The 24,710-nt window shown below is 53.4% G+C and overlaps 5 protein-coding genes across 5 annotated transcripts; 3 read left to right on the top strand and 2 right to left on the bottom strand.

The window, feature by feature from the left end:
* Nucleotides 1-1,895: 1,895 nt before the first annotated feature.
* On the top strand, nt 1,896-3,806 carry PG985_006431 (beta-n-acetylhexosaminidase; the record flags this gene model as incomplete). Its single annotated transcript, XM_066826200.1, has 2 exons — nt 1,896-3,320; nt 3,381-3,806. 2 exons carry the CDS (start codon nt 1,896-1,898, stop codon nt 3,804-3,806), a joined length of 1,851 nt encoding a protein of 616 aa, XP_066685807.1.
* A 1,694-nt stretch (nt 3,807-5,500) lies between these two features.
* PG985_006430 (cytochrome P450) lies at nt 5,501-7,271 on the top strand (the record flags this gene model as incomplete). Its single annotated transcript, XM_066826199.1, has 3 exons — nt 5,501-5,669; nt 5,753-6,263; nt 6,347-7,271. The coding sequence occupies 3 exons, from the start codon at nt 5,501-5,503 to the stop codon at nt 7,269-7,271; spliced, it is 1,605 nt and encodes a 534-aa protein (XP_066685806.1).
* Nucleotides 7,272-9,887: 2,616 nt separating this feature from the next.
* On the bottom strand, nt 9,888-10,401 carry PG985_006429 (uncharacterized protein; the record flags this gene model as incomplete). Its single annotated transcript, XM_066826198.1, has 2 exons — nt 9,888-10,056; nt 10,121-10,401. 2 exons carry the CDS (start codon nt 10,399-10,401, stop codon nt 9,888-9,890), a joined length of 450 nt encoding a protein of 149 aa, XP_066685805.1.
* An 11,944-nt stretch (nt 10,402-22,345) lies between these two features.
* PG985_006428 (uncharacterized protein) lies at nt 22,346-23,148 on the top strand (the record flags this gene model as incomplete). Its single annotated transcript, XM_066826197.1, has 2 exons — nt 22,346-22,399; nt 22,582-23,148. 2 exons carry the CDS (start codon nt 22,346-22,348, stop codon nt 23,146-23,148), a joined length of 621 nt encoding a protein of 206 aa, XP_066685804.1.
* Nucleotides 23,149-23,870: 722 nt separating this feature from the next.
* PG985_006427 (uncharacterized protein) lies at nt 23,871-24,535 on the bottom strand (the record flags this gene model as incomplete). The annotated part of the gene is made up of 2 exons (XM_066826196.1): nt 23,871-24,296; nt 24,443-24,535. The coding sequence occupies 2 exons, from the start codon at nt 24,533-24,535 to the stop codon at nt 23,871-23,873; spliced, it is 519 nt and encodes a 172-aa protein (XP_066685803.1).
* Between the last annotated feature and the right edge of the window lie 175 nt (nt 24,536-24,710).

Genomic DNA, 24,710 nt, shown 5'->3' with positions numbered 1-24,710 from the left:
ATAGGTACACCACGAGGGATCTTGTCACTCGTGTAACCTCGCTTGACATGCAGTTGCAAGCAGCTGAATGATGAATGACGATCTAGAAGGGCCGGCGTCCCTTGACTCGGGTTGTTTATGCTTCCTTCAACTACACCGCTGGCCTAGAACGCATTCCGAACCAGCCTGTCCCTGAGGTTTGTTCAAGAGCCCACATAATAAGTTTCGGGAGATGCGCAGTCATCCGAGATGTTTGTCCCCGCTCTAAAACGTTTGTCCTGACGTCGATTCTATCATTCTCCATCTTTGCATTGCTGTTGACGTCTACTTTCTGTCCGCAGTCAAAGATTCCAATGTATAACACAGATGCATACATGCATTATGACAATTTGCGATTGGCACACTTGGTCTGTGTCTGTTGAGTTGACAGAAGAATTAGTCGGCCATACATAGAGATGCAGTTGCTATCGAGACTCGTTATGCTTATTTGCTCCTATGACTGAAGTATTTGATGCATTGTGCAGACTACATGTACTAGAGGGCGGCTTAGTCTGTACCTAAAGTTGGACTCCGCAGGCCCTACCTATTAGGTACCCAAGGCAAAATGCAAGGTGGGCTGGGCTTTAACGCACCAGGCTTGCGGCACTCTTGAGAGGTAACCACACCGTCATTTCTCTCTGCGCATGACCAAAAAGAGGTAGAAGAAAAGAGGTGAAGGAGATATCGTGTGTACATGGGTTTGCATGCTGGGTAAATGTCCACCTGCCTCCTACCCAGGCTTCCTCCTCTCTTGCCTCCTTGCACGTCAGTGGTAAATGTTTGTTAGGCGGGGACGGGAACACAACACGCCTGAGCCATGAGCCAGCCTGCCAGCACACCGTAGGCCAATCACGTTGGAGAGACCGCTTCTCGCCTGTTTCTGGCGTACCACCTGCCGATCCCTTCCGGATTTCCCCCTCTTCCTCTTAGGGTCCGGTCACAGTCAGGCTCGCCACAAATAGTACAGCTGGCTATTGCTTTGTTGCGTGTTGCGTGCCATGAACCAAGAACTCCCCGGCCCCAAGATCAGCGGGTGTAATTTGATGAGGATATTCCACCCGACTGCCTAAGTACGGCAGTTACTAGCTAGGCGCGACAGGGCGGAGCCACTTCTGTATGATCCTTTCAAGACACATGCACACGCGATTCATATCGATCAGGCAGAGCAGGCTGCACCGACAGGCGACAGGCGACAGGCGATAGGCGACAGGCGACAGGTCTCACTGGCTGGGAAGTTTCGAGCAAACAATAGTTCAGCTGCCAGCCCAGAACAACCCAGATATTACGAGGCCTCTCTCGTTTACCCGCCTGCCCCCTCCCCGCGCCTTGGACTCGAAGCCTTGAGGAAATTACGCCTCGAATTGTCTCTGTCCAAAGCCGACCTGGCTTGTTGACGTAACGTTGCCCTGTCCGCTGCGAGATTCGCCAAGAAAAGATCTGTCTACCTACATACGGCACCCCTTGACCTAGCGTCGCCTCTTGCATTTCCCTTGGGTTTCCCTGATAGGCTCCGTGGTCTACCCTTGGAGCGCGGAACCTGCAGTTGGAGCAGGTCTTTGTCGCGTGCATATCATCGTCGGTCAGTGAGTGTGGGGACCCAATCCAACACTGCCAGGTTCCCAGGGTATTTGCCGAACTCGGTGGCGGCGGGAAACGAGCTGCACTCCCAAGCACTGCCTGTACCAAACCTTATAAGTCCCGTGCCACCACCACCTCACATACCTCTCTTTGAGGTCGGCATCTTCTGCACTTCTGCTCGGCCTTGTTTGTTTGGGCTTCGACCGGTTGCTGAAGTCGTCTCTCTTTGCCGCCCTAAACTGCCTTGATGTTCTTCATTGCCACAATATATCAGCCCAGCAATAATTGAAGTCGCCACGATGAAGCTCTTTGGTGGTAGCAGGGCGTGGTTGTCCACCTGGCTGCTGGTCTTGGTCTCCCTCACTGCCCCTGTACAAGCCATTTGGCCCGCCCCAAGTAATATCACCACTGGCCAGTCGACTCTCTGGATCAAGCATGGCGTTTTTGTAACTTATAACGGAGGGATTGTATGCTGGCCTTCCTCGTTCCCTGCCCCTTCTTGCATGTTCGAATCGTCGAGTACTAATCAGAAACCCGTGGTTCTGCAGCTTCCATGGACCTATGGCTTTGTCCCTCCGGGCCCCAAGTTCTCTAGCAGAGATATTGTGACCGGTGGGGTGTCTCGGGCGTTGGATGCCATTCTGAACAAGAACTTCGTTCCGTGGAAGCTTTATGCTCGCAACAAGGTCCAGGAAACTGAGCCTGCAATTCACAAGCCGAAGACATACATTACTAGACTTGAGATCACTCAGACGGGCAAAGACTCGGATAGCACCTGGAAGCCCGTGGCAGGCGAGGTCGACGAATCCTACAGCTTGTCTATCGACGCAAAGGGCACTGCCAAGATCCGAGCCGTCTCGGCAGTAGGCGTGCTTCGAGCCCTTGAAACGTTCACGCAGCTGTTCTTTAAGCATTCTCAAGGGTCCATCTATACTTCGGTTGCGCCCGTGGCCATCACGGATGCGCCGATCTACCCCCACCGTGGCATTCTTATGGATGTGGCTCGCAACTGGTATCCTATCGAGAATATCTTCAGGACCTTGGATGCCATGTCATGGAACAAGATGAACAGACTTCACATTCACGTGACCGACTCCCAAGCGTGGCCTCTCGAGATCCCTTCCATGCCTGAGCTGGCCCGCAATGGCGCTTATGCCAAAGGACTTACCTATTCGCCCTCGGATATCAGGGCTATTCAAACCTACGCCATCCATCGCGGTATCGAGGTCATTTTCGAGATCGACACTCCAGGACACATTGGCATCGTCGCGGAGTCTTATCCTGACTTGATCACTGGCTGGGGTGCTGAACCTTGGACGACGTACTGTGCCGAGCCTCCTTGTGGTCAGTTCCGGTTGAATGAGCCGAAGGTAGACAAGTTTCTGGACAAGCTGATGGATGATCTTCTCCCACGTCTTGCTCCTTACACGGCATATTTCCACACGGGTGGCGACGAGGTGAACTTCCAGGAATACCTTTTGGACCCAACCGTGGGCACCAACGACTCGGCAGTCATCGGGCCACTGATCCAGAAGTTTACCGACAAGAACCATGCCCGAGTTAGGAAAGCAGGCCTGATCCCCTTTGTGTGGGAAGAAATTCCTGCGTCATACAACATTACCATTGGCAAGGACGTGGTCGTCCAAAGCTGGCTCGGCGGTACCGCCATCAAGGACCTTACGGCAAAGGGCCACAAAGTCATCGACAGCAACTATAACTACTGGGTAAGAATCGATCAACTGCTGTCCCAATATCCAGTCAGCACCAACTAACCATGCTCGCAGTACTTGGATTGCGGCCGCGGTGCGTGGCTTACCTTCGAGAATGGCGAAGCCTTTGACGGGAACTACCCATTCAACGACTGGTGTGGTCCTACCAAGAGCTGGGGGCTGATCTACTCGCACGACCCGCGAGCGAACTTGACGGAGGAGGAGGCCAAGCTCGTCTTGGGCGGCGAGGTCGCGGCGTGGAGCGAAGAGATTGACGAGACCAACCTGGACAACACGCTTTGGCCGCGCGCCAGTGCTGCCGGCGAGGTTCTCTGGTCCGGCCGCACCGTCGGCGGGCAGAACCGGAGTCAGATCGAAGCGGCGCCCCGGCTGAACGAGATGCGTGAGCGCATGGTCGCGCGAGGTGTCCGGGCAGCGCCGATAACCATGGTCTTCTGCACACAAGGCATGGACGGGAGCACCTGCGAACTGCCTGCGTAGAAGCGGTTCCTGTTGATAATAGGATGCCACACTTCACATATGCCAGTCGTACCGGTCCCTCTTCATTGCTGAGCGGGGGCCCGGGGTTCTTCTTCTGCTTCTTGTTGTAAATAATCCTAATAAAATACAATATTGACTCCGTCTCGGGGGGTTGAACCAGTGCTCTGCCTCGGTTCAATAGAGGTTTCCCTACACCCCCTCAGGAGCTACCCCCCACAACAGTATGGTATTGCTGTGAGGGGTCAACATGTGAAGCAGTTGGGATGGATGCAGGCCAATTCCAATTGATACCAGTGTGGATGGAGAATACCAATCGGGTGACCGCTAGTTGCGTGACAGTTCATAGGGCCGAAGGGTATTACAAGCCCCCTTCCTGTTATTCTAATCGTTGAGCCGTGATTGGTAAGTACGAACATGTTTTAGTGCATTTTGGCGTTTGTCGCACCAAGAGACGCCACCGTTATGGATTCTAGCGTGGGCAGATATATTGCTGTATTAGGTCAGACTTGTTACCAATCTTCAACAATGGCATACTCTATTCCACCACCTCAAGCTGCACGCCATGAATCGTTTCTACGCAAACCAGGAACTTTGATAAAAACCTCACACGGCAAAACATATGCACATTTTGATTTTGTTTGTATTCCCCTCTCTCTCTCTCTGATTAGGAACCAATCTCTATTGGGCACAACCGGCACGGGAGACGAGGGGAAAAAAAAAATAAGAGGTATCCGTACTGGAAGAAGGCGACAAATGCAAAGCCCACACTATTCGACGATTCGGGATAGCATTTCATCACAAAGCACCCCACCTTCTGCACCTCGGCATCGTTTCCCCTGTCACAGTCGGAGATTCGTACACAACCGCAATGCTGAGATCAACCTTCAGCCTGACCAAACAACGGCTGTCCAGGCATCGGCCGTGTCACCCGAGCACACCCCCCAGAATCCCCCCTCTCTCGCCCTTGATTTGATATCGGTACCCCAGAATCTGAGCACCTGAGACCGGATTACGCGGGGAATCTAGTAGCAGGCATGCGTGTGCTGCTGGGTCTAAGCCTCTAAGATTGCGATATTGAAGCGCTATTTGACTGCTTGAGAACCTTGCAAGTAGCAAACGGGGGGCGCTTTTTGGGACGACGGGGGGAAGACCCACGACTCCACGAGGGGTCGATCGAGGTCCCGGCTTTTGCCATTCCAGATGATCCCGCCTGCCGATGGCCACTATGCAAATCGCCAGCCCGTGCAAGGTCAAGCAACAGGTAACCGGTTCGGATGCTACCTTGCCTACATGAAGGGCATATCCTCGGGTTTCCTCCAGCATCCCATCCCACCCCTTCTCTTCCCCTTCACGTAGTGCAGTGTGCCGTGCATGTCGTGAATTGTCTGGCTTTTTTTTTTTCTTTCTTTCTTCCCGCCATCGTCATTCCAGCTCCACCCGGCCTAAACCGCGTTATACCACCCGACCAATATATCCTGAACAACCCATTCGACGCCAATTCGGCTGGTGCGGCAGTGTCACTGACACGCCACAAGACCAACGTCGCGGTAGCTTTCTCTGCTGGTAGGAGGTAACAGGTAGTTTTCAAGCCTGATTGCCTTGACAAACGGATCATCCTGTCGGAGCTGCAGTTTGCCTCCTCCTCCCCCTAAATCCTCCTGCCTTCCCAAAAGACCAGGTACATAGCCTGCAATATGGGTTTATTGGAAGAGCTCATGCGCCATTTCTCCTTCACGGGGCTGCTCGTCTTCGTGGGCGTCAGCTCTTTCCTGTACGTCGTGCTGAACAGTATCGACCGCTCGATGCGACTGCGCCGGCTTCCTGGTACCAGAGCTACCAGCGTGAAAGGAACCCTGCCGTTTGGTAAGTCTCTCCCAGGCATCATCGCTGATGATGTCCATATTGGCCGTTGAAATCTATCCTCGTATACTCATATCCACGCTTAGGGCTCGACATTGTCAGGGACCAGGTGAATGCTACCATGAACCACAAGAACCTGGAGATGTGGACCAAGCTCCTGGTCGATAAACCTGAGTATACCGCCGAGACCACCATCGTGGGCAAGCGGCTCTTCTTCACTGCGGACCCGGAAAACATCAAGGCTATACTTGCCTCCCAGTTCACCGACTACGGCAAGGGCAAGCCCTTCCACGCCGAATGGAGCGAGTTCCTAGGCGACAGCATCTTCACCACCGACGGAGAAAAGTGGCATGCTAGCAGACAGCTCATCCGCCCCCAGTTCGTCAAGGAGCGCATTAGTCATCTGGATTGCTTCGAGTCTCACTTGGAGACATTCTTCAAGGCTATGGCCCATGGCGAGGCGCTTAACGGGGAGACCCAAAAGGTGGACCTTGAGTCGGGCAATGGCAAGGTCATCGAGATTAGCGACTTACTATTCCGATACACCCTCGACGTTGCCACCGATTTCCTGCTGGGTTTGGATGTCAAGTCTCTCACGTACGTCGCACAGAATTCTTCTCTGACCCTTTCTTGTCAGACCAAGCCCCAGCTGTAGACAAAAAAACTGACCTCCAGTATAGTACTCCCCGTCAAGCTTTCGCCGATGCCTTCAACGAAGTCCAGCGAGTGCAGAACATTCGTGCGCGTGCCGGGCCTCTGCAGCGCTTTGTGCCCCTTGGATCCTTCCGCGCCGGCCTCAAGACCATCAACGAGCTGTGCAACGCCTACATTGACCGGGCTCTGCGCCTGAGCCCCGAGGAGCTTGCCACTCACACCAAGTCCGACGAGGGCTACACCTTCCTCCACGAACTGGCCTCGTTCACGCGCGACCGCAAGGTGATTCGCGACCAGCTGGTCGCCATTCTCCTCGCCGGCCGCGACACCACCGCCGCCACCCTCTCCTGGACCATCTACGAGCTCAGCCGGCACCCCGAGGCCGTGCGCAAGCTGAGGGCCGAGATCATCGAGCAGGTCGGCCTGAGCCGCAAGCCCACGTACCAGGACCTCAAGAGCATGAAGTACCTCCAGAACGTCATGAACGAGACGCTGCGCATGTACCCCGCCGTGCCCTTCAACGTGCGCCTGGCGCTCAAGGACTGCACCCTGCCCCGCGGCGGCGGCCCCGACGGCTCGCAGCCCGTCGCCATCCTCAAGGACACGCCCATCGGCTACAGCACGCTCCTGATGCAGCGCCGCACCGACCTGTACCCGGCGCCCTCGGACACGTTCGCCCCCGCCGACCAGTTCAGCCCGGACCGCTGGTTCCACTGGCAGCCCAAGCCCTGGCAGTACGTGCCCTTCAACGGCGGGCCCCGCATCTGCATTGGGCAGCAGTTCGCCCTGACGGAGATGGGCTACGTGCTCACGCGCCTGTTCCAGCGCTTCGAGCGGGTCGAGAGCTTCATGCACGAGGTCGACGGCGGCAACCCGACCCTCAAGGCCGAGATTGTCATCCAGCCCGGCGACGGAGTCAAGGTGGCGTTTTGGGAGGCGAAGAAGCAGTAGGTGTGGAAAGGTGGGAAGGAAGTGAACCTGTCTGTATATATAACTAGTTTACAGTTGTTGAAGCTGGAACGGCGCATTGTATATAGCTGTGTCTCGACAGCAAATAATCAGGGTTCCGAGCAGAGCTCCAGTCTGTATAAACTATCTTCAAACCCAACTTGATTTTAAATATGCAGTCTATTTGCAGCGTACCGTTTGGTTATCCTCCAGCCCTTCACCAAGGGGCGCACACTTGATGCAAATGTGGACTTACCGCTAAATCTTGGAACTCCCTCCTTTCCCCTCTACTCAGGACTTGGAGACAATATAGTCGACATCGAGGGCTCATCGAGTATTGATATGTCAACACGAGACAGTGGAATCTAGAACTCGGCCCTGGAAGTACGTAGTCAAACTTGTCAGCGGCCGCTTTTCAGTCTTTCGATCTCACTTCAACTCAGGCTAACCGAAAAGATAACATGTGTATGGGCATGGTTGTGGTCTGCTTGAGAGCTCATGGATGGTGCCAATGAAGGGAAATGGTGATGACGTCTTCATATGTAGTCCTTTCAGAAACAGTGCTTCTGCTGCTTCTCGCAGATAACGACCCGAAGAGGTGACGGGCCCGGGTGTTCACATCTCCCATGCCTTGGCGGTTAGGGGCACGAAAGACCACGTTCAGCACAATCTCTACGTCTGGTCGACGATCTGTAGAAGTCCGCTGGGAAACTTCCATTGTTTCCGTTCCCTCCCGTCCCCCCTTCGCCTTCTTTCTGTATCCGTTGTTGGAATAGGGAATGTCGTATGCCGCCTCTTGGATCCACGGGTCGGCCTTGCTTCCATTGTCCAGCAACCAGCGGGGCTTCCCGAAACCGATATGGCCTTGATCATCCCTATGGCGCTGGCAGTTGGGAGGATAGTCGAATGTCCCGGTTCACACAGCCAGCCATCGGCTTGGCCGAGCTTCGGTCCTTCTTTTCCATCGGATCTTGTCCAAGCCAGCCAGCCTCGAGCCTTCCTCCCGTTTCCACAGTACATCCATCGCCCGAGTCGAACCATGGAGCAAATCCACAGTCGGTTTCCGGGAAGTCTTATATGACGAACGGATCGACAAATGCATCGGCGCCCATCGGATCCAAAGAAGGGAGAAGGGAATGGGCAACCGGGCTCCCCCCACATCACCGTTTTGTGTGAGACCAGAAGAAAGCAAACAAGCAAGCAATCAAAAACTTGCTCGCTGTCTGCTGTCTTTCCGCACGGCCGACCCGGCCTGAACTTGGGTTGTTGCCCCCGTCTCACGGAGCAAAGCCGGACCAGTTGGGACCAATCAGCCAGTCCGTTCACGCCCTTCTACGACTCACCCGCTCGCTCCCCCTCCCCTTGCTTTGCCTTGCCTGAGACTTTTCTCCATGCACGTTTTCTTTCTTTTGAGTTTTCCTTCTTCCGCTCGGGACGAGGAGAGGAACAGCGCGTTCGCACCCTCCCTCAAAACTCCGACCTGAAAACCCCCCCTCAAAAAGTGACAGATCGATTCGCTTACGCTTCCGCTTCCGAGAAAACGGACAAGCCCTCCAGTGAAAGCCTCTTTGCGAACAATGACGTGCATCGACCCCCATCCGACCCCTTTCCCTTCCTTGGCGCTTCTGCAGTCGTGTACCCCGCGATGTTCGGATCGATCTCACTCGTCGCTTGCACCCTGTGGCTTTCCGGGGCTGTAATAGATAATTGTGCGCAAAGCGTACCCGCCCTCGCCTCTTTGCGGCATCATACATATGGTCATGCATGTCGTGCCAGCCGGGTGGGAGTTGCACGAGATGTGTGGCACGTAAAACAGATGGAGAAGGGGCAGGCACACATACACTGGGTCTTGACGATTGGTCATTTTTAACTGTCTTGGTAAATGCAAAACGCCTACATACACGATGCGGGAAGATTGGATGAGTTGATTGCTCATCGTCCACCTTCCATCCCAGACGGCGCCAAAATAAAACTCCGTTCCGTGCCGATCTGCCACCAATGTTGTTGGTAATAATGTACAAACCAGTCATAAATTCTCGTCTCGACGCAACGCCAATGGGGCCAATGCCGGGCCTTGATGATGATGATAATGATAATGCTAGTGGTGATGGGTCAACGGTTCGCCATCCGTATGGGTATTCCAAATGCTGAATGAGCCAAACAAAACAAAGGCCTTGGTATAAGCGACTCCTCCTCCACGTCTTTCCTTTTGCGAACCACCGAGTTGCCGTCTTTCATGTCGTACGCCACGCCGTAATGTGGTAAAATAAAAAACACACTTGAAGAGAATAGAGTCCGTGGATGGACTCAAAAGGCCTGGAGGCCTCGTAGCCTTGCGTGAGCGCCCTCATTCGGCGCAAACGCGATCAGGTCGTAATGTAGGGGAACTGATCCGGTCGCAGGCGCAACAGTGAAGTATCCTGCTGCTGAGAATCCTGGGACGGTTTCGTTCCGGGTATCAATAATCTAGGCGGTAGCGGCCATAGCACTCTCCGTCCCTGCTAATGCGGGACTCTTGTCGCTATGATGGTCGATCATGGGCAACGTCGACGCCACGAGGTTTCGCTGTCATCCCCTCCCCTGTGCTCCGAAATTCGTACTAGGTTGCGGCGTAGCAACTCATTTTCTGCCTCGAATGCCGCCTGCTGTGATCTTGCTTGTGCTCATCAGGTCTCCGATGTACTTTTGCAGGAACTTGTTGTTGTTGTCGAGCTTGTCGTGCTCTTCCTTGACAGCCTCTATACGGTTGAAAAGCAGTAATAGAGAATCTTGCAGAGCTTTTGCGTGCCTAAACCAATGCCGAATTAGCCTCGATGTCCTTGATCGACAGTACCATATTTCCTCAAGCGTACCTGTGAAGTTCCTCGCGTGCTTCGCGGCCCATCTTGTCGAGGTCTTCGCTATTCCTCCGCGGGCTCATGGCTCTGACATCATCAGACCCGAATACGGTCGGCACAGGGCCGACTTGGGACGAATCTCGAGGAACAATCAGAGTCCCGCTGCTCTTACGACTCGGAAGACGTGGCCGCGTGGGGATAGGCATATGAATTTCTTGGCTTTCGACTGATGACCCAGAAGATGAATCGGCGCGCTGGGGGCGCGGCGGCTCCACTGCGGGAAATGCTTCACTCATTTTCTCTGTAGTTTCTGACTGCGGTCGGAGCTCGGTATGTATGGCTCGAAAGTGCTCTCGAGCCGGGTGTATGCCGTTATAGGATTGTGGACGGCGGGCAGCGTGTACGTGGCTGCTTAATGTTAGGTAGGTAGAGTATGTTGTAGCTCTATGTTGCGGCAGGCCTGTTATTGTTGTTTTGGTTATTGGCAATAGTACCGGTTGGAGCTATCGTGGTAGTGGTATGGGCGTGGTTTGCTGTTGAGCAGAAGGAGTGAAAAAAAGTAAGTTGGAGAAGTGGCTTTGTAGAAGCAAGGGGGATAGCCGTTGTGGTGGTGTGATTCCGCAGAAAGTGGTGAGTGCAGTATAAACGGGTGGGTGTGCGAGTAGAAGTTGGCCCAGGAGGGTTCCGGAAGTGCTTGGCTACCGGCCTTATGCAATAGGACTAGTTGCAGAAGGGAAAATGCAAGTATGCACGTAGGGAAGCGTGAGAAAAAGGCCGAAGAGTAAAAGGTTCTTTTCTTGGCTTCTTTGCCTCACAACCGTCTGCTTCTTTCCTCTTTGCTTGGACTCCTTTTGGTGCTGTGTGTGTGTGCGTGTGTGCGTGTGATTGTGGTGCAGCTTCAAAGTGGAAATAGCTCCTCTCCTCTTCTTGTCCCCTGCAGTTTGGAGGGTTTTTTTTTTCTCTCTTCCGCTTCCTCTTCTTGCAATGCTACCCACTTCACTTCACGATACAGCAGCTGACAGGTGACGACAACCCTGGAAAGAATGGTGGTGTGTGTGGGGGAACGGGCGTTGGTTACGGACTGCAGCAGCAAGAAAAATAGGAATTGTCGGTCTGGTCTGCCAGTTTGTAGAAAAGAATCAAAGGTCGGAAAGGTATCGTCAGGTTGAGAGCGATGCCTGGAATAAAAAGGGAGAAGGCCGAAGAGCTAGCGAAGTGACAAGAGAACAGAAAGATGGGTTCGATGGGTCTGGACAGGTTCGCCGCGCAACGAAGCGGTTTGATGGAAATGCTGAAAGGGCGTGTACAGGCGTGTACATTGCTTGCTCTACGCAGTGCGCCGTGGCAGGTGGGCAGAATAACCGGGGTCCCGTTGCAATTTTTGGGGCGGGCGGGCCCCTCTCCTGCTGAAAGTTGGAAATTGTAACTTGTAGCAGTACCCTGATTCCGTCCTGATAGGGCCATGTTGTAAGTGATCGCCAGTCTTGCCGACAGGTAATTGGGGGGGTCCGACTAGGAGGCTAGGAGGCAAGAGACTTGTTTTGGACCTCTGCCAGGCCCCAAAAATAACGCTGTGTGTGCTGTGTGGTACCTCGACCTCGTAGAACCTCGCAGAGCCCCCTTTTGACTCGCTGATCAACAAGTAAAATGTCGACGAGGAGGGCTACCTGCGCAGAGATGGGGGGCCGGTGCCAGCGATTATGCCCTCCCAAGCACCAGCCAGGCAGCCCTGACTCACCTGAGGATACCGGCCACTACCTGTTCAGACCTATTTACAGCGTGCGTGCAGTTTCCACTGGGCCTAACCGACCTTGCAGCTGAGGATTTCGATCCAACAGGCGGATAGTTCAATGTTGGGAGTCAATACCGGCGCAGCTACATACATACACAACCGTTCAAGAGCAGGCCGATACGTGTGACTACAGTAGCAGGACTAGGAAGACCCGGGTCGCCATAACCGAAAGAAGCAACCGCCAGTCCTGCCTATTTGGGCCAGCTCTTTCATATTTCGAGGCTAACCGTTGGTCAGTAGGCGGCATAAAGTCAGCAAGGTACTCCCCTGCTGTGGTCCATACCGTCAATACCAACCCCCAGACCCTTCCTGCTAGGTGCTCTACATTAGGTTATGTACGTAGTGCAACTCCATTTGGGCCTTTGACTTCTGCTCAGATCTGCTCGAGGCAGGCGGTCATCAATATCTTCTTATTATCCTGTCCACGGACACCATTTGATGTTAAGCAACAAGGGCAAATAAGAGACAACCTAGCCAGTGCATAGGTCGTAATGGCGAGCTGAGGCGGCACAATACTAGTACCGTGCTCCAAATTGTGCAAATACACACTTGACAGAATTCGTTACCGATCTGCGCTTGTGACGACATTACTCATTACTGATTGGCGAGAAGCGAAACTGGGGCCAAAAGAGGATATGCACATGTACAAGCGGGCATGAAGACCTCCAGGGATCATTGTACGTACTGCAAGTACCTCCATAGCTGTGTTCAGGGAGGGAAATTTATGGGAATGTTGATGGACCCCCATGTAGACATCCCGGCCCCTGACGGATAATCCCATGCCCTGAGAGCCAATTGGGCATCTTTTTCGCCCGTTGCGAGGTTCCCAGTGTTTCCACGCCTGCGACGGCAATTTGGTGCCGGCTTTCCTCCCAGGCGGCCAGCGCGAGAAAGACTGGGAGACTGGCAGTGACTGCCCTGCATGTACCTCAAGTATCTAGGTACTGCGACGTCATGATGTAGCCCCAAAAAGGTTCCGTCTCCACAGCCAGGGCGTGGGAACAGGCATCACGAAGGTCAAAGGTCGGGCTCCCCTCGTGCCTCGTGAAAGAGAAGGAAGGAAAAAAAAAAACGGAATCCGACCAGCTGGAAAAACGAATGAGCTCGGTACGAACTCGTATAGAGCGAGCGCATGTCGTTGTTGATTGCCACTTTGCACGACACCATATGTACAAACAACAAAACGAGCCCGATACACAAATGCGTATTGATGCTGCTGCTGTGACTAACCTATTGATGTATGTCGTGTGTATGTGTGTATGGGTGGATGAGGAGGAGTGGGTGTGGCTAGGGCGGTACTCGAGAAGAAAAGAAGAAGAAAAAAAGGCACACATACACACACACACACACACACACACATTGACACACAAAACAGCACACATCCATCCATCGTGAGATACTGGGAGAGCTGTGTGTGGTTGTAGCATGTATAGTCTGCAAAGCCTGTACATAGCACAGGATTGAAGCTGCAATCCCACTCCTTCCCATCCAGGCGGGTATTCCGACCCCCCTTGTGATAATTGGCTGCGTCTCAAAAACTCATGCGACCGCAAGCGACAGAGCAGACAAGCAGACAAGCATGGAAGCCAGTCCCACCCCCTCTTCCAATGATGTACATACATACTTGATCCTGACCAGTGCACGCTTTTATTAAATTAAATTCGCATGCGTCGAGGGTCATGGACCCTTATTGAAAAGTATGTTGCGACCGTTCGACTAATGGTTTCTTCTTATGCGGAAGCAGAAGTGCCATTGACAGGATCTTGACGCTCATGGCAACCGTAAGTTTGCAGTTTTTGTTTTTGGTGAAATCCATCTGATCAAGTGCGTGATCAATTTATCTAACCGCCAAACCTATTCGTATCCCGACCATAAGAATAATACCTCAGTTCAAGTGCAGATACATTGATTGATGTGCAGTCACTACAACTACCTAGAGATCGCTCAAGCTGGACACCACTCACCAGCAGGATACCCCGCTAAGGTACATCCATCCGTACAATACGCACGCCGCAGCTACCTACTTGCTTCCATCCATCCATTCAATGTTCATGCCAGCCTTCAGATCTCTTAAAGCCAGAGTCACCGGTTCAGGCTCTTGGCTCTCGCTGCGCTGGCTCGCTGGAGAGGCGATCCAAGCGAAAATGGAGGTGATGTCATGATCGGTTAGCACAGTCAGATAAGCGCCCCGGCACCGTGCCGAAGCCAGCCCTCTGTCACTGCTTGTTGTCTATCGTCAACTCCAAAGTTATCTGTGCTACGGATGATGGTTGATGGGAACACCAGCGTAGCGACCATTTGTACCGCATGTGTAAAGCGCTGAAGCACCCATACCTGGGCTTCCGGTAGTTGACATCCGTTGTGGTCGCGGTATCAAGTATTGATGGCACGGCTATTGCCAATCATATTGGGGCAAACATACTACTATGTACATACATTTATATGCCAAGCACTTCACATATCGCACTAATAAGATTGGTTTACGGTGGCTCGCGAGTCCTCACAGCGCAGCCTGCGACATTTCCCGTCGCCTATCTCAACAATCGTTAAGATCGTCGCCCCTAAGCGTTACCCTCCCAGGAAGGTAAAGGAGCAATCGCAATCAGATTTGTATAACGATTCGCTCTCGGGACATGCTGGGCCTGCCTGATGTCAAGCACCCAGTACTCGCTCCAAACACGTGTAACACAATGATGCATCGACCGTTCACCGAACCCTCCAAGCAGCCGACTCCCGACTATTTCTGTGTCGCTGTCTTCCCTATCAAAAACCCCCCTATTACCATCACCTTTTCCAAATTCAGGGCTCACACAAGTAAGCTGGGATCCCGGTGGCGTTCCCTTCTTTTTAAGTTTACATGGCCGAGCAGGGGATGACGACATTGAACAGAGAGGCGTCTCACATCTCACAACCCCTCATGTAGCACGCACGTATACCCTTCCCTTGCCTGCTCCAAGAAGTCGTTCGATTGAGACAGTGTGGCTGCTTTGGAGGGGGCCCCTCTGCACACCCAGCACAACGTGCCGACTGCGCCATCTCGAGGACCCTTTTGTTCGCATATCTGCCAGATCCTCTCCCCCGGAGCAAACCGCTAGCTGGCGTTTCGTGCATCACTGGTGACATCATTGGATCAAGCTCGCAACAACAAACATTTGATGCATCTGCGCATTCCCCGGGGCCTTGTTAGCGTGCGACCATGGCCGCAGCAGCTGGTAGCGATACCCCAACAACCAGCAGCATTGGAAGAGAAACCTTGCCTTGCATCAAGCAAAACAGCACCATTTTCCTTTCGGGACTACCAACCTAGCACTAGTGTTTGCTTGACAGGAACCAAACCGCTCCCGCAATGCCTGCTACTACTTACTACCTTATTTCATACTAGGGCCATTTATGGACTTTCGGTTGCTAACGATTTGTGTTTCTGGTCACAGCTAACCCTACTAGACTGCGAACAAGATTCCCAGCGACCCGCTGGCTGGCCAGGTAGGGTCGCGATATGATAGCTAGAATCCTTCCTTTAGTCATCTAGAAGCAATTGGGATACTCCACCGAGATGCACCTTCCAGAAACGAACAAACAAAAATGAGAGGGGAAAAAAAAAAAAAAAAAAAAAGGACCCGCGAGCCCAGCACGCCCAGCACCCAAGGCTATCGGAGGTAACGCGGCAGCAAAGATTGCACAAGGTCTGCTACTCGTTCGGTCACTGGCCGACAGAGGGGTTAGCAGTCAGTGTTTGATGGAGATCCCGTCCTGACCGCCTCGACCAAAGGCCTTGCTATCCGTCGCACCACGCTCCCAGCTGCAATTGATCGTCGAGATTGACCGACGCTCAATCACCCATTGGCCGCAACCACACCAGCATGACTCCCTTGGACTCCCTTGGATGCTGATCTTCCCATCACTTGGTCCACCAAAACCTGCCCAAGCCCACGAATCACAAGTGACGGAGCAGCTTCCCCGCCGCCTGTCGTTTCGACCAAGCCCCGAAAGCTTCCCGTCAGGGTGTAGTTGGCTTACGTTTTGACGATGCCAACTGGTGTTTCCATCTCAGCTGTGATACCGCACTCTGTCTGCCCTTCAGCCTGACTTCAGTGTTCACCCACCCGTGCTTGCCTGTGCCCATGCACACTGCTGCTGTTGCTACCCAGACATAGCAAATCACCACACCACAGAACTGTAGGCAAGCCGGGCTGCTGACAAGGGATTTTTGTAGGTTATAATTACGCAGGTCTATTAATAAACCGCCTTGTGTATGTGGGCAGTTCGAAGTTGGTGCAATTTGTACACTGGCTAATTCTCATTTGGTCTCTGCAGTAGTGCATATTGTGATCGTTCGCTCTTCCTACCCCGGACGTGCCCCTGGTCGTTGCTTATTCGTCGGCTACAACTACTACCTACTGCCTACCTACTAGGTGCTAGGTATGTATGTACAGGCAAGGACGGGCACGTGGACGGGCAGCGATCGACTCCGTACCTCAGCGTGATATTTCACCGTCCACGTCCACGTCCGCAAGCCGGCAGGAAAACCAACTTACTATGTATGCATGCCTGGGGTCTCTGGGCCGCGTAATGTGGCATTGCAAGCAGGCAGCATTTTGCTGGTGGCTGGTTCAGACTCCAGTAAGTGACCAGCGAAGGCGAGTGGGCGGGAACTGGCTATCCAAGAAGCCTGACAAATCAGTGCTTTCATCGAAACACCTTCATCCCACGATACATGCACTCTACCCGGGAAGCGCCCAAGACGATGTGATATCTTCATGGCACGAACTATAGTCAAGTTTTCCTCATCTCTTTCTTTCACTTTCCTTTTTTTTTTTTTTTTTTTTTTTTTTTTTTTTTTTTATTTCTTATATCTCCATGCCTCCTTCTCCCACAAGCATGGGCTCGCTTAAAGCCCTCCTCTTCTAGCGGGATGTTTCTCTGGACAGAAAGCCGCCCGACCGCTATACATACCCGTCGTTGAGTGGGTGGAAGTTTTTTTTTTTTTTTTCCCTTGTGAGTTGGTGTAGCAAGAGGTATGTACATACATAGTACGGTAGGTTACCGGGGTTTGAACATGAAGGGTCCAAGATATGGACCCTGGATTTGGTCTTTCCAGCCTTACCGAGCGGTATGTCGGTGCCCAACGCTGTGTGCCTCGTGGGCGGGACTTTTGGTAGGCAAACATCGCTGAAAGAATCTTCAAACATGTTTTTCGCGAACCCGCTTGCTCCGAGTGGATCTCGGGAGGGTCCAACGGGCGTTACATGTGCAGGCTACCTACCCAGGCAATCAGTACCTCGCCATCTCACCGAATCCGGCAAACTTGTTTTCGAGATTGACTGGCCCGCTATCTACTGCATGCGGTGCCAGTACATTGTCATCTCCTCGACATGGCTTATCCACTCCCTATGCGTTATGCTCCTTTAAATCTCGCAACGATCTTTTACAACCTCGACTAGTAGGTCAGACACACACATACATACACAGCGAGTGCTGTATGTAAGTAAAAGTACAGTCAGTAGGCTTGCGAGAGAGGAGGGCAGGCCGGAGGAACCCCGCTCGAGCAATCGTGGATGTCATGCCTCGGCCGTGAGTGAAACCGGAGGCAAGATCCCACAAGATTTGACGACGATCGTTACTTGTTTCTCGGTTCTTGCGTACATGACGGCGATTCATGTTCGTCAGTACCTGGGGCCCTGCTTGCACGTTACGTCGTAGGCGGCGGGAATCTCCTCCTCTGCCAGATGCAGATGCAAACAGGGTCCTGCCAAGCGGGCAGGGTTACTGACTCGCGAAGCCTCACCCCCCCCCTACGAATGCGTCAGTGGGATGTTCAAGGGCAGGCGTTCCATGTGATGGCGTCTCAAACCGTGAAACATCGTCAACCAAGGCATCGACCAAGGCGATAGATATCTTGGAGGTCTCTGGGGATGGGTGTGCCCCTCTGGGATTCTTACTCGTTGTTTTTTCCTCGACGAGGGTCTGTCTGTATGGGCCTTGGTCATTGACGACCGACCGCCGTTGCCACTGCCATGGAGACCTTAGAATTTGAGGGGACAGGTATGGTGTCATCACCCCCCTCGAGGCTTCGTCTGGCTTTCAGATGACTGAAGGTTGGGGTGCTATGTCATGCATGTCTACGACTACTCGGGGGGTGTGGGAGGTGAACAATTGGCGATGACTTCTTTGCGGTGTGCCTGGCAGACCCCTCCTGAAGCAACCTGACGCTGAGGGGTGCTGCAGGCAGATAGAGAGTCGTGGCTATTACTATTGGAGGGTAACAAGCGCCCTTTGCAGCCGCCGCGTACCTCTCTTCTTGGGCCGCGTACCACTGGCTGGGGAACCTCTAAGAAGAAGAAGAAGAAGAATTCCGGGGATGCAGGGGGTCTGAGCTACTACATGTGCGGTAGTCCGCCGGACCCCAGGCGGTCAGCCGTCCTCCACGGGGCATACGGGTGGGCCGGAGACATGACCGCTACCGCTGATGCTACCCCTCGGCCCCCTCCACCATTGCCCAGTAAGTCGCGACTTCTTCGGCCGGTCCTGCCGCAGGATCAACCCCTGCGGGGTCGGTCAGAAACGAGAAAAGGTTTTCCGACGCCCAAAAATCAAGGACGAAGCTGAGATTACACAGAACTTGAGAAACAAGCTGCCTTGAATCCATATACACACCGACTTACCAAAACTCTATCTTGTCTGGCTCGTGATGTCCGCCAGGTGGCAGGCAGTAAGTGGCCAAGGAAGGACGACGACGTCCCGCAGTGTACATGGGAAGATACCAAGGTCAACGGACCAGGAAACCATGGCAATGGTCACATTTCAGGTGCGGGAAGTAAGCAAGCAGACTTTCAAACACCGATCCTCGCTAGATCTCCATCAGACTGTCATCGAACACACAGATGAAGAGGATTGGGCCGGGTGGAAAAGGGGGCTATGGACCAACCGGCGTCGTGATAGACGGCCTCGTCACAGTTGCATCCACGGAACATGGCGGCTGCATTAGCATACTTGGGCCTCGTCATATCGACTAGGGGTGTTTATGTCGTCTTGCGAGACACGCATGTCTGGTTCCTGGGTGGTTGCGTCGAGCAATGCGCGTGTCAAGCAGGAGAGCAGCTAGCGAGATGAAGTTAGCGGCAGTACCTGGGAATACAACAAAGATTAGGAGGGAAAGGGGGTGTCGGCATCTGTCTGCACTTCATGTGTGTGTCAAGAGGCTGTGGTAATGCGAGTCCAGGCAATACACATAGCTGGGCGCCAACATACTACCTCTTACTCCTCTGGGGTGTTTGGTTGATATTGCCTTTTATCCAGTCAGCTATCGCAGATGTCCGGCAACGCTGTAGAACTATGCGCTAGTTTGGATGTTCCGTGTGCTGAGTTCCTATACAATAATTGTTCGCAATGCAATAAAGGCCATTAACGGGTATGTCCAAGGTGTTGGAGGGTTGTGGTTTCGTGAAGAGAGACCTACCACGGTGCTTATATAGTCCAGATCGATATGTTTGGCTCGCTCCTGAAGGAGCCTGAGGGGCACCGTATTAAGTAATCGAAGATCGTCCAAGTACCACATAGTACGTATCAAAGTGTAGTAACTGGTCAATAAAATATTCCATCTAAGTAAAGATGGTTATTGTCACTCCGATGTCTGGATAAAACGTGACGCCGATCACAGATGGGGTGGTATTCACAGGTCCATTCCGAGATTCCGCAGTTTTGTGGAATGGCTACGCGAAAGGGGGGGTTCATCCTCACTGCTCGATCGACATTCTGCCGATCGAGATCTTCATTATACGAGACCTTGGCGCCCAATTGTAGTTGAAATACGTGGCATTATACACATATAGCCCGTCGAGGCTCCTGGCAGATCTTAGACCTGGAGCCGCTTAACTCGCATGTGATCCGAAAGATGGACCTGAAAGTCAGATGACTGACACCCCTTTTCCACCACCAGCGACCAGCCAATAACCCGTCGTATTATGCGATGCGGTCGTCAGTGTTGCCGCAGACCAGGCCATTGGGCTCGAAGCGAGCTTTTTGCGGCTGCTAAAACCATCTGGCCATTGTCGGATGTTCATAAGTCGTGTCTGAGATATTCCAAGCCACTTGGTCGAACAACAACATCTCCAGGTTATTGCTGGGTCACAAGCTCCGCAAGCGATCGCGACGGCCACTCGCATGTACGCATGCACACTCAATGACTGGAGAGTTCAGTGTCCGACCGACCCTCCAACGCAGCCTGCTGGCCGTGGTTGACGCGCGGGGTTGACGAGCCCACGAGGTGTAAAACAAAAGGATCAAGCCGGAAGAAAAGCCATACCAAGGAGGGGGAAGGTTAGAAGGCCAGTTCAAGCCCTACGTGGGCTCCCAGGCTGGGCTTATGATGTTTCCCCCCTTTTACCCTTCGTTTTATGCCCTTTCCACCTCGCCGCCGCCGCCGCCTAATGACAACGCTACATGTCATCTTGAGCCTAGGACAATAGCAGAGGCTGATTCTACTCTTGAAGGGCCGGACTCAAGATGGACATTTTGTTTATCCATTTCTTATTCTCGGATGGTGAATCTCTGGCCAGAAGCAGTTGAAGAGTGACGGTCTCTGCTGATTTCCCGTTGCCCATACTCAAGCCGCAACTGCTTCTTTCTTGGGACTTCCTTGTACGGCACAAGGGCTCGATCTCGATGACCTTCCCCGACTGAAGTCATAACATCCTCCATATCTCAGCATTGATCTTCCATCAGGTCCAAGATTCTTTCCACCTTGTTGGGCCGGATGACGCTGGGAACCGGGGCAGCCTTGAGTCTTATATCTTCCTCTTGGAAAAGACGAGGATGTATCCGGTGAGACCACTTTTTTTGAAGTGTAATCGCAGGTGTCCCTGAAGAACCTGAGACAAGGCCGCGAAGTATTAGCTAATGTATGTCCTTTCGACATGATATTGTAGGCAAGGACTTATTGGTCTGCTGACCTGACTTCGCCTGCCTATATTGTCAATGCTGGCTTGGTTCTTTGAATTTTCGGCATCCTGGTCTGTCCTCTACACCCGAGAAGGACGCAACTATGCGCTTGCCACCGAACAACATTGACACAGGGACCGCGCAAACCGCCGATTACCATGAATAAAAGAACCCCATCGCCTGCGAATTGGTTCATGAGCATGGTTATAAGACTCGAGTTCGAATGCCAATAGAGAACATGGAATCCGTCAAGTCGCTTTTCTAGACTAATCGGTGGCCTCTGTGATTCAAACTGGTTGCCATGGATTTATCAGTATATATGTATACAGCACGGGAAGTTGTTGGATTACCCGTCGTATAAATCAGTGGCGTAAGTCTTCGGCTACTTTATCTAATGGTTTCATGAACTTATAGAACCGTATAAGCACAGCAACATCAATTCACGCTCCCGTCACTCTACAAGTCTAACCATAAACTACATGCACAAGAGAGATAGTGCGGCACTGCCTACCTACTAGGCTGTTAGTAGAGAGGGGTTGATCTACCTACCTACTGAGAAGCCCTCATCATGTTTGTGTCTTACTGCCCCGCGTAACAATAGAGAGGAGCGTTATCTGCATGGTCCTCGGACAAAACAGGCCCGTCGTAGTCGTATGTCGCAGCCCTCGGAGAGGCGATCAATACCTATCGTGGCCGGCGTTTTCGGGATTCGAGGCGCTCGGAGGAGTTCACTTGACATCAGATCAGGTTGGAGGCGATTGGGTTGTCTTTGAATGACAGGGGCGCTGCCGCACTTGCAGGCGCCAAGCGCCCATGGGCAACCCTCAGGTTCGCATTAGGGAATCCAGCTGAGTCGCACAGGGGCCGTCCCCGCAATCTGGGCTGGACATTAGGCCGGAACAGGTAACTGATAACGGCTCGGCTGGCGCGGTTCAAAACAGAATGCCTCGGCCCAGTCAGATTGATGGCGCCTTCGAAGGAAGCTGGACATATGATGGGGGGCAGGCAAGCAATGTGCAGCTCTCACGATATGCCCTTTTATATATTCTCGCAGGTCATAATCAAGTACAAGGCTTGAATTGACCACCTCACGGACATTGATCACCAATTGCTTGGTAAGTTGGCATTCTACTCGTGCTTGATTTGTTAGGGACCCTGAATCTTCAAGGTTTCAGTCATCATCAAAGCTTCAAGCCTCAAGCCTCAAGCCTCAATCACACATCCTCCTCACTGAGTCCCGAATGCACATGCTACTGGCCTAATAGCCCGCTAAAGATAGCGCCCGCCCCTCTGTGGCATTACGTACCTGGCAGGGGGCCCCCCACCACTGCTTCATATACAGCTCAACAACCTCTTGGGTTGGGTAACATACGACGGTGCAGCTATCCTCAAACGACTTCTTGATATTTTGCGAGCAATTTACTTTGTCGTCTCCGATCCCAACAAAACACCACAGATACCTACTTGTGCACTCCTATATATATATATACACACACAAACATAAACACAAAATGGCAGCCCCAGCAAGCAAGACGATCGGCGACCTGAACGGGACCTGGGTTATGGTAAGTTCATGTTGAACAGCATTGAATCCGGCCAGGTGGTAGCTTTAAGCAGCAGCAGCAGATTCGTGCGGGGCCACCACTTTCGCGTACCTCAAGTGTGCTACATATGTACATATGCCTCGAGCTGTCTGTGCCTGCCTACTGCATGTATGTCCCTCACTAATCCCCTCGATGGTGCGCAGAACAAGAACCTGTCGGACCCTACGGAGCCGGGCCTGGCCCTGCAGGGCATCGGGTACCTGACGCGCAAGGCCATTGGCTTCGCGACGGTAACGCTGTCGGTAAAGCAGTACTCGGGCCCGCACCTGCCCCCCTCGACGGCCGAGGGCGAGTGCGTGCGCATCGACATTGAGCAGACGGCGACGGGCGGTATCAAGGGCACGACGGAGAACCGCTGCGCCGACGGCGAGAAGCGCTCCCACAGCGACTGGCTCTTCGGCACCGTCGACTCGCACTCGTACTTCGACACGGCCGGCGACCTCAAGAAGGCCGTCCTCGCCCACGGCGTCGACGCCGCCAGCGCCGACTACCTCGCCGCCAACTGGCTCGAGGGCGACGCCGAGAAGACGGGGCCCGACGGCGCCGCCCACCTCGTCAGCGTCGCCGACAACCAGAAGGACGGCTGGATCGCCGTCCAGGTCTGGGGCTTCCAGACCATCGGCGGCGAGCGGCGCTACGCCAGGAGTATCGTGCTCCGAAAGGGCGACAAGAAGGTCGAGATGCGCCTGATTTACGACTTCATCTCTTAAGTGTGTGCCTGCCTACAGGACCTAATCCGCAACGAGAGACAGGTCTCAGACCAAGGGGTAGGGATCGAGCATGCAGCGTTAGATTTAATACATACAAATCTCACAACGTATCCCGTCACTCCTCCATTGATCACCGTGCGGCTTGGTACCACTTCCACCCATCTACCCTGTTACTGGGTGTTCCATTATTTCTTCTACATATGGAGCACAGTCTTCCATGGACACGATCCATCTCGCAGGTATCTATCCCGTTTTCCGTGAATTGATGTGGTGGCAAGGTAGTAGTGATTATATTTCATTTTGCTTTTGGATGATCTGTTACCGTCCTTGACTCGTTGAAGAGCCGAATACCTTCCCGTATGCCAGAAAGGCAAAGATGTGCCAGACCGTACGGACTACCACTACGAACAACGCAACGCCGATATTTGTAAATGCATGTTGGCCCAGTCCAAGATCCCCTGCCCATGCTGCCTATCTATCTGACCTGACTGACCCGCGCGAAGTTCCACCGGGCGAAGAGCCGCTTATTGTTGAATGCAGGCCCCTATGCCGGTTTTTCGTTAACTCCCGAGTTATGCGACATGGGATAGCTTCCTTTCGCAAGCCTCTTGGGCATTATTCGCAATATTTCCTACCAGTGGAAGAGGATGGTGTTCGGCATCCCGCCTTTTTGCCCCCTTTCCAGCCGTAGCGCACTAACAGTCCTCCTCGCGTCCCTTGCTTTACGCGGGCCGCCTCTTGACGAACTCCTCGAGGTCGTCGCGGGTGGCGACGCCGAGGACGAAGCGGCGGCCCTCGTCGGTGACGACGGCGAAGTCCTGCTTCTGGCCAAAGGGGTCGTTGGCGCCCTCGAAGAAGGCCTCGAGCTCCTCGAGCGGGGTGGACATGGTGATGACCTTGTACTTGCGGCCCTTGCGCTGGAAGCGGGCCATGGCCTGGCCGATGGCGTCCTCGGGCTTGACGGTGCCGGCGTCGAGCTGCGACTGCAGCGTGGGGATCGAGACGTAGCCCAGCAGCGCCCGCGTCGCGCCGTCCACCACCGTCAGGTGCGTGTAGTCGCGCTCAAAGGCCGACAGCATGGCGAGCGAGATGGGGTCGGTGGGGTTCAGGGACAGGGCGGCCGGGGGCTCGAGGTCTTGCACGGTGGCCTGTCGGGGGAGGTTGTGGTGGTCAGCCAGGCATATTGCCGAAGGTAGGTAGTACGGAAGGGAGTGAACAGAGACACGGATAAGTTGGAAGAGAGAGGGAGGGCGGGTGAAAAAGAAAAAAAGCAAAGTTGCTCGAGATGACTTACACCGCGGTATCGCGACGACCACTTGCTAACAAAGGCCGGCTTGACAGGCGAGGGGCCGATATGCGGACCCTTGATGGAAACTGTTGTAGACATGATGGCGACGGCTGTGACGGACTACTTGGCAATGGAATCTGCAGGTACAAGAAAGAGCCTGGATGGTGTGGCTAGAAATGATCGAGGTATTGGGCTTGGGTTGGTGCTGAATAAGATAGATCGAGAACTGGGGATCGGCCAAGGTGAGTATGCGTCCCCGTTGTCGCTCGGTCGG

This window comes from Apiospora marii (assembly GCF_038362585.1).
Source record: "Apiospora marii strain CBS 49790 chromosome Unknown utg000004l_segment0_segment0, whole genome shotgun sequence".
Lineage (NCBI taxonomy): Eukaryota > Fungi > Ascomycota > Sordariomycetes > Amphisphaeriales > Apiosporaceae > Apiospora > Apiospora marii.
The sequence above is the reverse complement of the archived record's forward strand: the minus strand, read 5'-3'. Positions and strand labels throughout refer to the sequence as shown.